At 34.5% G+C, this 14,397-nt stretch overlaps 1 protein-coding gene and 1 pseudogene across 1 annotated transcript; both read right to left on the reverse strand.

The window, feature by feature from the left end:
• Positions 1–2,023: 2,023 nt before the first annotated feature.
• On the reverse strand, positions 2,024–7,157 carry SULTR3;5 (sulfate transporter 3;5). Its single transcript, XM_079051845.1, has 12 exons — positions 6,774–7,157; positions 6,471–6,678; positions 6,187–6,358; positions 5,571–5,636; positions 5,198–5,311; positions 3,833–3,949; positions 3,518–3,644; positions 3,131–3,417; positions 2,828–3,018; positions 2,655–2,737; positions 2,429–2,505; positions 2,024–2,335 (listed from the first exon to the last, which is right to left on the reverse strand). Exons 1-12 carry the CDS (start codon positions 7,102–7,104, stop codon positions 2,171–2,173), a joined length of 1,938 nt encoding a protein of 645 aa, XP_078907971.1. The 5' UTR covers positions 7,105–7,157; the 3' UTR covers positions 2,024–2,170.
• A 2,020-nt stretch (positions 7,158–9,177) lies between these two features.
• On the reverse strand, positions 9,178–12,036 carry LOC145112985 (uncharacterized; annotated as a pseudogene).
• Positions 12,037–14,397: the final 2,361 nt, after the last annotated feature.

Raw genomic sequence — 14,397 nt, forward strand, 5'->3', positions numbered from 1 at the left:
ATAATTTGTACTTTAATATATGTATGAGTTTGTGCGGAGTGCACACATATATAAGATCGAATTAGAAGCCGAATCGACGATAAGTCGGGGGTCCGGGGGCAAAGCCCCTGGGTCCGGGGTTTCCAAAGGGGCGGCACCCCTTTGGTGGGGTTTTGGGGCAGCGCCCCTAGCGGGGTCCAAGGGGCAGAGCCCTCTGGCAATTGCGCAGACATGGACTCGTTGTTATCCTCCTCTTGTTCAACACTTCCACCTTTTTCACCTGTAGGGTACTACAACATAAATCGAGCGCGTAAAAACTTACAAGTTTATACATTTTTGTGTTACTTTTTCTCGAAACCAAGACACTTAGCCTGGCCCTAGAACAAATTATTAGGACGTTTAGCTTGCTTGTGGTCCTGATCAACAATATAATTTACACAAATTAAATTAATATGTCAAGAAAATTTTCAATTCCCTCCCACTAATTCTCCATATCTATGTCTTAAATCTATGAAAATTGCAAGTGTGTGTGTGTGTGTGTGTATATATATATATACACACACACACATACACACACATAATTTTTGTGCTTCTCTCTCGATAAAAAAGGGCAGAGAGAACAAAACAATTAAGGGTCCTAAACTTTCATTCATGATGAAGTTGTACTATGCATCCTTCTAAGAGCTTCTCAGGGTTCCACTTAACAAAACATATATAATTTGGAAGGAAACTCCACAACATATTTGAGTAGGTCAAGTTCTTTCATAAAATCAAAATCGAGAGAAGATAAGGATGCATCATACATAATCCATTTTACGATATAAAGCAATATGTTAACATAATTGAGCCTTGTTGGTAGTGTAAAATCGGGATAAAACTTACACCTAGAGTGCGCCACCACCTATATGTAAGCCATAGGAGGGAAGACGTAACTTTAATGACGTCGTTAAGTCGAAAGATGAGTCAATAGGGAAGCCTCACAGGAGAGTAGAAATGCTTTTTGAGAAAAGATCCTCTAGTGATGGTTTATGAGAATTGATGGATCTCGAAAGATGAAGAAGACTAGTTTCAGCAACATTGGTGAAGTGAGTCAACGAAGAGGATCAAGTTACATCTTTTCACCATTAAAACCCAAACACATATCTTATGGTTTGTTCCTTCGATCGTGAGAGAGAAATGGAGATAAGTTTGAAACAAAAAAAGATTTAGGTAGGGTTCTGATGAGTGGAATATATACTTGAGAAAATTAAAAGACGACGTTTTAAAATGAGTGACATATAAAAGGAAGCGTATATTTATTTTTAAATTTTCTTTATAACCATAAAACATGACATACTTTATGTCCTAAATCTAATGGAAACATGACATAACCTTACGACATTCATATTTGTGTGTCATAAATATTTCAGATTTCACAAAAAGATGAGATTTGTTTTATGACATACTCTTTTGTCTGTCATAACTCCTCTCATATCGTAATTTGTATTTTTTTGAAGGACTATTTTCTAATAGTGTAATTGATAGTGCTGTTAATATAATGACAACGCCATTTTGTAGTGTCCATGTTTGCACCTTGCTCAAACTTGTTTGATATTCAAGATTAGTTAGTCCTTAATGATTAACTGATTATGGCACTGGGACTTGTATAATGTTTTTGAAGGGATTGAAGTTTTCTTGTTGAAAATGTGTGAAGGTGGAGTTTGTTGAAATGTGAGTAGAATTATCCTTTTTTGGAAGTTATTTGTTTGCTTGGTTTCCAAGTCTTTAGGATTTGGAATATTACCATTTGTTAGAAGTCTTTGCATAATTTTAGGATTTTAGTTTCTTAGCTTAAAATTATAGACTTATTTTAATCATTCTAACCATCTTAAATTCTTCTCCCTCTCTATCAAGAATTGTGTACAGTTCTCTTTTCTTCCTTTTATCGATTATTTAATAATAAAAGTCTAGTATCTTGTGGTTTTTCTTGTAAGCTTTGCACCCAATATTTGGTTGCTTTATAGTATTTATCTTCTTGTTTGTTATTTACTACAAATTGCACTCATTATTTACTAACTATTTGTTTCCAGACAAACTTTGTATCGCAACAACGGTTCATGCATTTACAGTTAACCACATAGATGATAAATACAATACATCTTCTTTTCACCTATTCTCGCAATACAAATGAGTAAAATGTTTTCTTATATTGTCAACGTTCTTCACTACCACAATCCTTTTGGTGTGTGAGTGAAAAATTGCACCCTTCAATTGCATCTTCAATAGATAGAAACACACGTTCTTTCCCAATTTTGTCTATGAATTTGGTAACAATCAACTTCTCCATGACCTCGAGTCTTGGATTCACTATGACAACCTGCACATATAAACATATATTTAGAATTATTACCAGCAAATATTACTTTTGTTTCATTCTGGAGAATATTATAAACTGATATATGCTAATTACCTTAATATCTTTGACTTCTAAACTTCTACGAATTTCAACAAGAGTTTCAACGCCCGTGATATCAATAGATGTGACACCTGGATAAATTGGCATAACAAGTATTATTATATTAAACATCGGCTACGTTGAGAGTCTTGCTTAATATATATGTTGGTCATCCACGATTCTATATTTCATGACATTCACTTAAGTTCATAGTAATTGATCAAAACCTTATGCATCTTACCTCCAAAATCTAATATAACATGCTCAACATCATCTCCTTCAGAAGCTTTTTTGGCCTGTTCATCTCTAACCCATCTCAAAATCCTTCAAAAGATCCCAAATCATGTCAAAAAAGGTCAGATTTTGATAATGTTATATTAATCACATTATCAAAATGGAAAATAGAATTTATACCTTTCCCTCAAGTAACCTGAATTCGCAAAGTAAATTGGAGAACCAAGTTGTAAAATTAGAGTCTTAGGAATGTCAATTGCTCCTGGATATTGTTCCATATCTCGATATACACTAGTGTCAGGTATGTTCCCAAGCTTTGAACTTGCTGGTCTAGCTACATATAGAAGTGCTCTCAATAACGCTAAACCCACCTGTAACATATAAAGAATTACAACTTTTCATTCACATAATTAATAAGTAACACATTACACATAACAATAAGAAAATGTTTCAAGAATTATTAGAAGAAATTAATATATATACCGATAACATGAGGCCAACGTCCATGCTAATGAAGGCAACACCAAAGAAAGCAGCCATGCAAATGATGAAATCAAACTTATCGGTTTTGTAAAGATGATAAGCTTTATCATATTCAATAAGACCAAGCATTGCAGACATGATAATGGCAGAAAGGGCAACAAGAGGAGTGTAACTGAAGAGGGGTGCTAAGAAGAATAATGTAAGCATCATGCATATTGACATAACTACATTTGCCATTTGTGTTTTACACCCTGCGTTGTAATTCACTGCGGTTTTTGAAAATGGTCCTGCAGAAAACAAAACATTTTTTAAAGTATTGTTTAGGATAATTAAGAGAAAGTAATTATTTTTTAAAAGAATTGGAAAAAAGAAGAAGAAAAAATTAACCTGTAGTTAAGTAGCAAGAAGTGAAAGATCCAATAATGTTCATGAGACCAAAAGCTATCATCTCTTTGTTTCCATCAATTTGCTGATTTTCCATTATGGCAAAGCTTCTTCCGATTGCTATTCCTTCCTGCAACATGCACCCAAAATGTTATTATAATTTATAAATAATCTTTTCACATAACTTTTAAATAATAGAAGTATAATAATATATGTTCACGAGGAATTAGTAAACTAATACCAACAGTTATAAATTTGTTATTATATTTAATTATATTAGATAATGTTATTTTTATGAAAATAAATATGTGTACTTACAGCAAGAGCAATCATGGCTGTTACGAGTCCTGCTTGTATAGGCGCTGATAGATATTTGGGATCAAAATCCAAATTTTTGAGGGAGGAAGGATTAATTCCCTTTTTCAAGTCACCCACCTGCAACGAAATTTGTTTAATTCACCATATATAATCAATTATACGTTTTTTTTTTCATTAAAAAAAATTAAACCTTTTTAATTAATCCCCATGAATCATAGAAAATATCAGATCTTTTTGTTTAATAAAGAACTCTTCTTTTCTAATAGATTTTTGGTTTGTTACTTTGTTAGTAAGAAATCGGAATTTAGTTGTCTATAAGTATTGAAAAAGAAAGGTTTTACATAAAGAAGTGAAAGGTATGGTGTGGTCTTGTAATAGGATGCATGTCAAGATTAAAATATACCTTTTGTAGGATTTAAAAAATTGCTTTTCATTATATAGTAGTATAATACCTATAGGTTGCAATAAGTTATATGTATCTAATTAATCTAACTCACAAAATCAGAATGTCGACAGATGGTCTATTTGTCAAAAGTTAATATGCTAAAAGAGTGGGAATCTATAACACTAATCAACTAGTTTTAAAGATTTTTCTTATAAATGATTATTGCTTAATTAAAAATAAAAATAATAAAATATTGGAAAAATATTAAAATATATAATGAGATTATGTTGAATCTTGGTGATCAATAACCGATGTTTTTTTTTAAATTCTGCTATTCAATTATTTGACAAATTATATCCATAAACTGAAAATCATCATCAAAAATATATAAACAGAACAAATTAAAGTTTGTTTTTTCTAAAAATATGGATATCATCCGTGTAAAAAGTGGTAATATTAATACCACAATAAATTCTATGGTTGACAATTAACTAAAAGGTGGCATACAAATTAAGAAAATAATAATTTGGTGGGAACAATTGTTAGTGGAAGTGGACTTCCTAGTAAAAGTGTTCACAGTAAAGCAATTACATGTAACGCTTCAAAATTGGACAACTCTTGCCAAATCCGACTTATTGACAAAATCACAACATTAAAAATATTTTAATCATACAGCTTTAAGGAAAAAACAACTTATTTAGTTAAATTTCATTGATAAAAGGAAATTTCTAATTTAAATAGTCTCTTTAACATGATGATAATAGAAAAATACATATATGTTAACCACATTAAACGTGAATTCCGTCATAAAAACTCCATAACTTCAATTTAATTAATTTGATATTTACTTTCATCCAGAAAAGTCAAAAAATAATTATTTCTTTCTAATAAGATATTACTATATTACTATATTGTAATTAAATTATATATTCAATATAAATATTGTTAAATTTTGGAGATTATAAGAGTAAGAAACTTACAATGGCAATTCCATGTTTCTCAACATGTGCTACATAAGCAAAGACGCATCCTGTTACCACGACCACCATGGGAGCTATTGCTGACACCCAAAATAGCTTGGGTTTCTTTTGCTTCTGAAAATCCATTTTTGCGATCGTGTATTAACAACTTTATTAAGAAAAATTCCACGTCATTAATATCACAAGCGTCATATTTAGTGATAAGAAATTGTAGCACTAAAAAGAGAAGCAATAACTTCTCTTTTGTTTCTTTACTATGAATGTATGTTGTCACTACATCCATTCGCATGATTAATGACAAAAATGATGCAAACCAAAATTTAGGGAGTTTCAAATTTGTAATTAAAATCGTTGGTATTAGAAAATTACTTACCACGAATCTTGTGAATTGAAGAAAGACGAGGAAAACTACACCCACTACAGTGCTTTCCCATCTTATCTGGAAAAACATAATAATTAAAGAAAATTAGAAAAATACCAAAGGGCATATGACGTAGGATTATCAAATATGTTGAAAAGGTGTATATATGTATATTTAGGAATAGAATTAGTAGGTGTTTGAGTTAACTCTTCCAAAAAAAAGTAGAAAATTGTTTTCAGATAGTTACGTAGAGTATTGTTTGTGTTCGAAACACGACATGTGAATTATTACTGCAATTATTGTTATTGTCACTTCAATTGTTATCATCGTTTTAAAAGAGAGCCTTAAATTGACATAACATGCATGTGTTACTCAAGAATAACCACAAACATCTATAACACGAGATAACATGTGTTTGTAACAACAAACATAGTAAGAAAACGGGCCACGTATTCTTATCAAATCAAACATGTAAATCCAAAGAAGCGGGACACATAAGTATATATCAGTTGACAAAAAATAAACAATATATGGGGCCTTCTTAAGACCCGTATAATTATATTGTTTATAATTCTTTCAATTATAATAAATCTGTTTCGTATATATATTAATATTACTATATCTATACCTCTTTTCTATTCTTCAAGATGACACGAATAACGGATACCATATCAGTATGCGTAGTAAAATGCTTCAAACCAAAAATGCCTTTCAATTGTTGAAGGCAAATAAGGGTTGCTGTCCCTCCCATGAAGCCAGTGATCGTAGAATGTGACAAGAAATCGACCAAAATTCCAAGCCTATTTAATTAATTACATCATAGTACATTAGTTAACTAATATATAATTTAGATGAATTTGTTATACTTAGAACATGAAATTAATTGGAATCTTTATGAGTCCATAAACTCACCGGAAAACACCAAGAATCAACTGAGTTACACCGGAGATGAGTGTAGCAGTAAAGACTAGATTAAGATAGAGTTGTGGGTTTTCAATTGGGTTCACTTTTGCTTCAATGGTTGCAGCTATGATCAATGAACTAGCAGCTACTGTTCCAACAGCAAGATGCTTTGAGCTTCCAAACACCGAGTAGATTAGAGGAGGAACGAAGCTCGAATCTGTTAAAGGAAAACGGATACAAAATTCTTGAAATTATGTTTGCATGAATCGTTACAAAAAAACCAGAAGCAAGAACAATGGGGAAGAAACTAACATAAACCGATGATGGGGGGAATGTTAGCGAGTTTAGCGTAACTGATGCCTTGAGGAATGGCGAGGCTGGCAATGGTGATTCCGGCTAAAAGATCATACATGAACAGTTTGCGGGTGTATTTAGGGAGCCATTCGAAGATCGGAACGAAATACTGTAAAGCTTTCTTGGCTTTTATCGGCAATGGCTTCCCTTTGAAGTCATGGAATGGATCGTCTGGGAAGAGGGTTTCCTTCAAATCAGACTTGAACGCCGCCGCGAAGCTTCTTGGGGCGGCGAAGTTCACTTTGTGGAATGTTTCTCCGGCAACTCCTCCTCCTACTACCGGCGCCATTCGATCGAGAGAGAGAGAGAGAGAGAGAGAGAGAGAGAGAGAGAGTAAAGCGGGGTATTGGAAAGGAAGGTTGTTGATTGGGTATTTATAGAAATTTGGGAGTGATAATTAAAAATAAATGCAAAGAAATTGGATATTTGATTCTATTTTGAAGGAGGTTGAAAAGGACGTGATTAACTTTGACTTTGTATTGACCTTTTTTCCACTTCTTTGAATTTATTGTACATCGTGTATTACATAAATTGCTAAAGAAAATACGAAAAGAGTTACCTGCTTTGTTAGAGGAAAAAAATTACAGCATTGGTTAGAGGCAAAAAAACAGAGTTAGTAGTCGATATTTTTTTTTTTTTTTTTTTATATGTATAAATACTTACTTAATTAAATTTAATTATAAAACTGTATTCTTAAATATTTGAAATAATAGTAAAAGTAAACTTTTAATTGTATTCAAATTAAGCATTCTATCATTGGACGGGATATATAAGTCCCATTTCGGACTAAAATCATGAAATATTGTTGGATTATCCGATTTGCTTTTAATTTTGAATCAACCAAGTAACCTTTCTATTTTAGAATACCGCTGGTTCTAGATGAGAAATCAAATATCTTTTTATTTTATTTTTCATTTATATTCTAATTTATTAGATTAAGACAAATATCAAAATAAAACAAATTGGTTAAAAAATAAAATTAATGGATTCCACAAATATCATGATTTTATATAAGTAAGAAAATAAACAAGGAACAAAAATAAAAATACATTTAATTTCTCTTTTTAGATTAATAATTATCCTTCAAATTTATTCTTACACTGTTTTTTTTGTAAAACTATCATTATCTAGATATCTTCGGTTTCCATTTGTAAGTTTTTAATAGACGATAATTCGATTTATGTATACAAAAGTAATAATTATAATAAATGGATAATATTATCCGTCGTTTCTAGTCTTGTATTTTCCTTTATTCTCTTAACTTTTAAGTAGATAGAGTAATCTTCTCATGCATTTTCTCTTGTATTGCTTATTTATATATTAAGAATGATTTTCTCATAAATGATGAGATTATAAATATTCACATGGCAGCACCTTATTATTTGAGACATCCTAATGTTTTCTTTTTAGCCCAGCTTTCTTTAATGACGACAAATTTCTCATCATCTTTGGATTTTCCATTGTATTCCATCCCCTATTCAACATTGATCCTTATGTTTTCGGTCAAACTCTCGTTCTCCAATTATCTTTTGTGGAAGAAACATGTAAATTTTCTTCTCAAATATGAAGATTCTCTCTCCTTTATCGATGGCTCCATTCCGGGCCCCACCTCTCATTCCTAGTACAACATAAGGTCGTCCTTAAGACACATTTTTCCTTATTTTAAATTCAAAGCATACTGAGTGGATCTCTTGTGATAATAAAAATTAAGACTCTTCTTTTTTCTCTCAAACGATGCCACCGCAGAAACACTAAGTTGTAGCATCTCCCATGTAGTTTGGACGACTCTCGAAGTCGCATATAGTTACCATTCTAAACCGCATGAACTTCGGCTTGAAGATAACCTCTGACTTATCAAAAGAGGATACAAAATTGTTTCCATATACTGTTGTCAATTTAAATCTTTGTGCGACCAAATCGGTACCATTGGAAATCTAGTAAATACATGTGATGAATCTAAGTAAATTACACGATTTGTCCCTAGTCCAAATGTTAAATTGCGCGTTCAGTCCCTATTTTCAAAAATTAACTCAGATCATCTCTCATTTAGTTAAAAGTTGCACGTTTGATCCCTCGTTAGTTTAAATTTACACGTTTAATCCTTTGCGAGACATAAAATGACTATAATGCCCTTTGTAATTTTATTTTTCATTTATTTTTATCATTTTTAATTATTAAAAATATTTTAAATAAAATTATAGGTCAATCTAATCTCTCTCTCTCTCTCTCTCTCTCTCTCTCTCTCTTATTGAAGAACACTTAACCACCACCAATATCACCGGAAATCTGAGCTTGAGCCGCCACCTGAAAATCTACCCTCACCTCACTCCACTCCACTCCACTCCACTCCCTGGTTCAAAGCTCAAGACCACCACCCTCCTTCCATCGAGGCACCCCGTTTCACCTCCTCCTTATGATACATGTTTCCCAGAAAAGAACCACAAACCACCACCTCCTTCACCATCGCCACCCTCTTGTACAAACACCAGTTAAAAACTAATCGTGAACCTCCATTAACCACCTAACCAGCAACATCACCTCAAACAACCTCCACCGAGAAACCCACCTATGATCACTTCAAACACCACCTATAGAATCTCGACCCACCACCATCACCACCAAAATACCACCTTCGTATACCAGATGAATGATACCATTTTCCAACCATTGTAACTACCTGATGTGATCACAATCTCTGGTGAGAGAGTCGTAGAAGATTTCTGGATATGGAGAATTGCCATCATTACAGCCTCCGGTGGAACCACCAATGTCGCCTCATCACCACAATCTCCGGTGGAACCACCAACTCTGCAATCACCATCACCATTGTCCCCTGTTCGACAATTCATTACACCATAACCTGCAATTCATTGTCTCTCTACACTTCACTGAGATAAATAAAGCCCAAATTAAAGAGGGGGTTCTCTAATCTTGATCCGTAGTGAACTAGAATCGAGAAAGAGAGGGTTGGGTTTAACTTAAGGTGGTCTGCTTCGAAATGTAGAGAAATCATGTACATGGCTTCAACTCCCAAACGAGAAGCAAACTCGAAGAAGATGACCATGGCTTCGAAATGTGCCGCCATCGTCGAACCATCTATTGTTCGCCATCAACTGAATCATCGTCGCCCGCACCTCTCTGTACCTCAGATTCTCGTATTTCAAACGATGATGCAGGTGGGTCTAGGGTTTTGAACGGGGATGGAGGCGAATGACAAAGAGGGAAACGAATGGGCAGGAGGAAATCAGGGAACGGGTTAGGGACTTAGGGTGTTCTTGGGTAAAGATATATTTTTTTTCTTTTTTTTTAATCTAAAAATTATAAATTAATAAAAGAAAAATTATTAAAAAAATTATTAAGGGCAAAATAGTCATTTTATGTCCATAGGGACAACCCGAGTGAAAAAAAGATAATACAGGGACGGTCCGAGTTAAGTTTGAAAATAGGTATAGAACGTGCAATTTAGCATTTGGACCAGGGACGAATCGTGTAATTTACTCGATGAATCTCAATGGTTTTTATGCAACCTTAGACCTACTTTTATGGCATTTGTTGCTACTCAAACAACGCTCGTTCCATTCCCTTTGTTTTGAGATCTTGCATATATCAAAAACTTTGAACTTCTCCAACAATCCATGCAGTGAATGACTGCACTTTTGGTACTTTTGTTGCATAATCCCAATGCCAAGGTCAGTCCTACACATCTTCTTGGTGTAACAATGGCGGTTCTAATCAGTAAGGTCACACATCATGGGGGTTTCGTGTTTGTGGCTCTAGTTGCTATTGCGGTGGAAAACGTAACGAGAATCCAAAATGCCAAGTATGTGATCATTTTTGTTACGCCCCAAAATTTTCAAAGCTATTGTTATAAAATCTTTTAGGGAATTAACCCGTATTTCATAAAAACTCGGTCCAACAGAAACATTTACAATTAAAACATTGAATGTTACTATTAAACATCAATACAACCATAGCAAGCAAATAAGAATTACATAAATACAATTCATAATGAACTTATCAAGTTCCACTCTGTAAGTGCAACATGGAATACATGGCATTAAGTGCAACATGTAATACATGACATTAAAAAGAGACATGTAAGACAAAAATATATCGTGAACAACGTGGCTTTTAGACCATAAAGCATTTTCAATCATTGACATGAAAAATCATTTCATGCATAACATATCATATCATAAGTATCATTTCTTATCTTATCATTTAATTAGTTTCTTTTCTATTTCTATTTCCATTTTCCACTTCCAAGACCAAGATGCACTACTAGAAAACAACCATTTAATGACGCGCGAACAATGACACGCACTGATTTACGATACGTATTTTTTGTGTGTCTTAAAAATAATGTCAGCTTTCCAAAATTTGAAGGATAAAGGATACGCATTTGTGCCTGCCCTAAAATTAGTGTCAAATAAAAAAAATTACAAACATGGAGGGCACCTAAATTAAATGGGTGTCATAAAGAGATGTCGTTTTATAATTTTTTTAATACGCGCCTAACCTTAAGGGGGAAAACCAAATCCCCCAAAAATTTGAAGTACCCCGCCTTCCTTTACCTTTGTGCTCTCTCCTCTAGGTCTCACGATTGGTTCGAGTTTTGAGCTCACTGCAAGAAGCATTTTTCAGTTTTGAAAGCTTCTCATGTCTCTCAAGTCGCTTCTTCAAATCATATTAAAAAACTCGGGATAATCCAAAACTTCCTCAATCCCCTGATCCATCACCTCCACCAAAAACCCAATCCTCGCTTCCAACAAATTCTTAACACTCTTAATCAAAATCACTATATATCGCCCCAATAAATTTGCTATCTACCCCAAATCAAACCCACAGATTTTCAAATAATTAAGATTTGGCTTCAAAATCTTATCCATGGATCTACACATAACTTCCGAGAATTAATCGCTACTTTTGTAGATCCGATTTTTCGTTAACCCTAACGAAGATATAAACTCAGTTGTGGATCGTAATTATTTCTCACATGTATCCCATAATCGGCGTTTTTAACCCGGATTTCCCCAATCATTTCGTCTTTGGTCAAACCAATGTCTACAAGAAAGTCAACTACCCCTGAAAGCTTCAAATAAATGATGTAGCTTATGATTCTAGGGTTATGGGGGATTAGTTTACCAAGTTGAGTTCGTGACTCACCAAGTGACTTGAACAGTCTCAACGAGGAGCACACAAAATTCAAGGTACTTTTCATCAACCATCTTACTGTTTGACTAACTTTTTAACCTAAACTCTCATTGTTCATCATTTTAACTTATTTTTTATTTGATTTCATAATGCATCACAGTGTCTTTAATTCTTATTTGGTTGGCTTGGTGCATAGATGCGTCATGAAGGATTATGCATTTGTATGGCTAGTTCATGGTTTCCTATCAAAAAAATTTACTTAAATAGAAGCTGCTCTTCTTGCCAATATGATTCTTTCCTTCAATGTTGTTGGGTATTGCAAGATGGAAATCTTCAAGGAAATAATAAAGAAGTCTTCAGTATCCAGGTGCTTGGTGTATAGATGCTTCATTCAACTGTTTTTTTATAACTCATTTGAAATCTTCTATATCCAGGTGGTGTTGGTGTCAGCAGCAGGGGCGAAGATGTCATTCACCCCTTAAAATTTCACATGAATATCTCTTCAACGAAACTTCCCATAAAGTCATGTATATATAGATTACAGAATCACTTTTCTTATGTTTTGCAGCCTGACATTGTAACTGGTGATATTAATCTCTAAGTTTTTTTTTATTTAAAATGATACTTATCATAGGATTGAAGTTATCTATCAGATAAGTTAATCTCATATTTTTTTGGTTCTTTGAAGGGTGATCGTACATGAACTGGTATGTTAAAATTTGGTTGCCAGGTACTTTCAACCTCATATTTTACCTCATCACCCTCCCTTTGACCCCATTCTTAAAGTTATTTTTTTGTCTTAGTTTTTTAGTTATCTATCTTAACCATGTCTTTAGGGTATGTTTTGTAACGACGTAAATTTTCAAAACAAATTTTTCATTTTAAAATCACATAACTCTCATAATGTATCTTACAAAAATCTCATTTATTAAATTTGCAATTCAAAATTCCACAATTGCTCGGTTAAAATCCAGGATCCTCAAAATGTAGCTCTTTCACTGGTGTGTGTACAATCAAGCCGGTGCCTTCCCGCGATCCTCTGAGATACCTGAAACACATAACACATAACACGATAAGCACGAAGCTTAATGAGTTCCCCAAGATACCACATACAACAAATTCGCCACTCGAGGCTATACTCTATAAGACCCTCCGGTCAATGTGCCTCAGCGGGACCCTCCAGTCCCATAGCTCGTTGGACCCTCTGGTCTGGTCTAGCTCGTTGGACCCTCCGGTCCGGTCTGGTTGAGGACCCTCTGGCCTAATAAATCGTTGGACCCTCTGGTCTGGTCTGTAAAGCTCCGCATGGCATAAATCACAAAGAAATAATGCACAACATAAAACATAAGGCAGGATAACATAATACTCAATGTAAGCACATAAGACCTTCCGGTCACACATAACTACCACTGAATGTAAAGTATAGTGAGAAGACTCACCTCGGGTAAACTTGGATGATCTCGAACTCGAAACACTGATCTAGCCTCCGCATAATCATATACAAAAATTACCTCGAATTAACAATGGCTCTCAAAGGCTAGACTATTCCCTTCCCATGCTCTCTCTCAGATGGGTAAAAGACCATTCTACCCTTCCTGACCTCTTTCATTCATCCTGACCAAACCCTAAGGTCAACAAAAGTCAACTCCAGCTTTGACCAGACTCGTCGAGTGCACTCGGGAGACTCATCGAGTCCAGTCAATTCATGGCAACCCCAGGAAGCTCCAACTCGACGAGCTAACCCCTAACGCGTCGGGTCACCACCTGACTCAGTTCATCAGGACAAAACGCTGGCTACTCGTCGAGTCAGCGGCTCAACTCGGCGAGTCTATTTAGACTCTTTTGCATTCAGACCATTTTAGTGCAAGATACTTTCCCAAACTTCATATCTATGCTCACAAGGCCCATTAATCACGTAAAGGTTCGATCTTTATGTCCATGCCTCACACATCTAGCTATATTTGATAAAATGACCTCGATAATGGTGTCTTAGGCTCAATACTCTTATGTGGTTGCATAAAGATGGGTTCTTGGGACTCTCTGGACCTCTTAAGGTCCAGATCCGATGTCTAAGCCTCAAAGGGACTTCACATATTCCATAACTCAACTTAAAAGAGGGTAAAGAAACCCTAAATTCATGAAATCTACTATTCATACGACAACAGGTATGGATTCATACCTTAAACAGCAGCCTTGAATGAAATAGCAGAAGATCTGAGCCCCTCAAGTCAGCTTAGCTTGAACCCTCTCCTTCTTCCTTGCAAGAATGCACCAAGATGATGAAAATTAGCTCCCTCTTTCTCTCTATGCTCTATGGATCGATTAGGGTCTCTCAAGGGAAAGTGTGGCCTCAAATGAAGGCCATAAGGGCCTTTAAATAGGTCACAAACCCGGACAATTAGGGTTTCTCTGCCCAGCACCGACTCGG

Source organism: Lactuca virosa, chromosome 5 (genome assembly GCF_052849685.1).
Source record: "Lactuca virosa cultivar CGN04683 chromosome 5, Lactuca_virosa_CGN04683_v6, whole genome shotgun sequence".
NCBI lineage: Eukaryota > Viridiplantae > Streptophyta > Magnoliopsida > Asterales > Asteraceae > Lactuca > Lactuca virosa.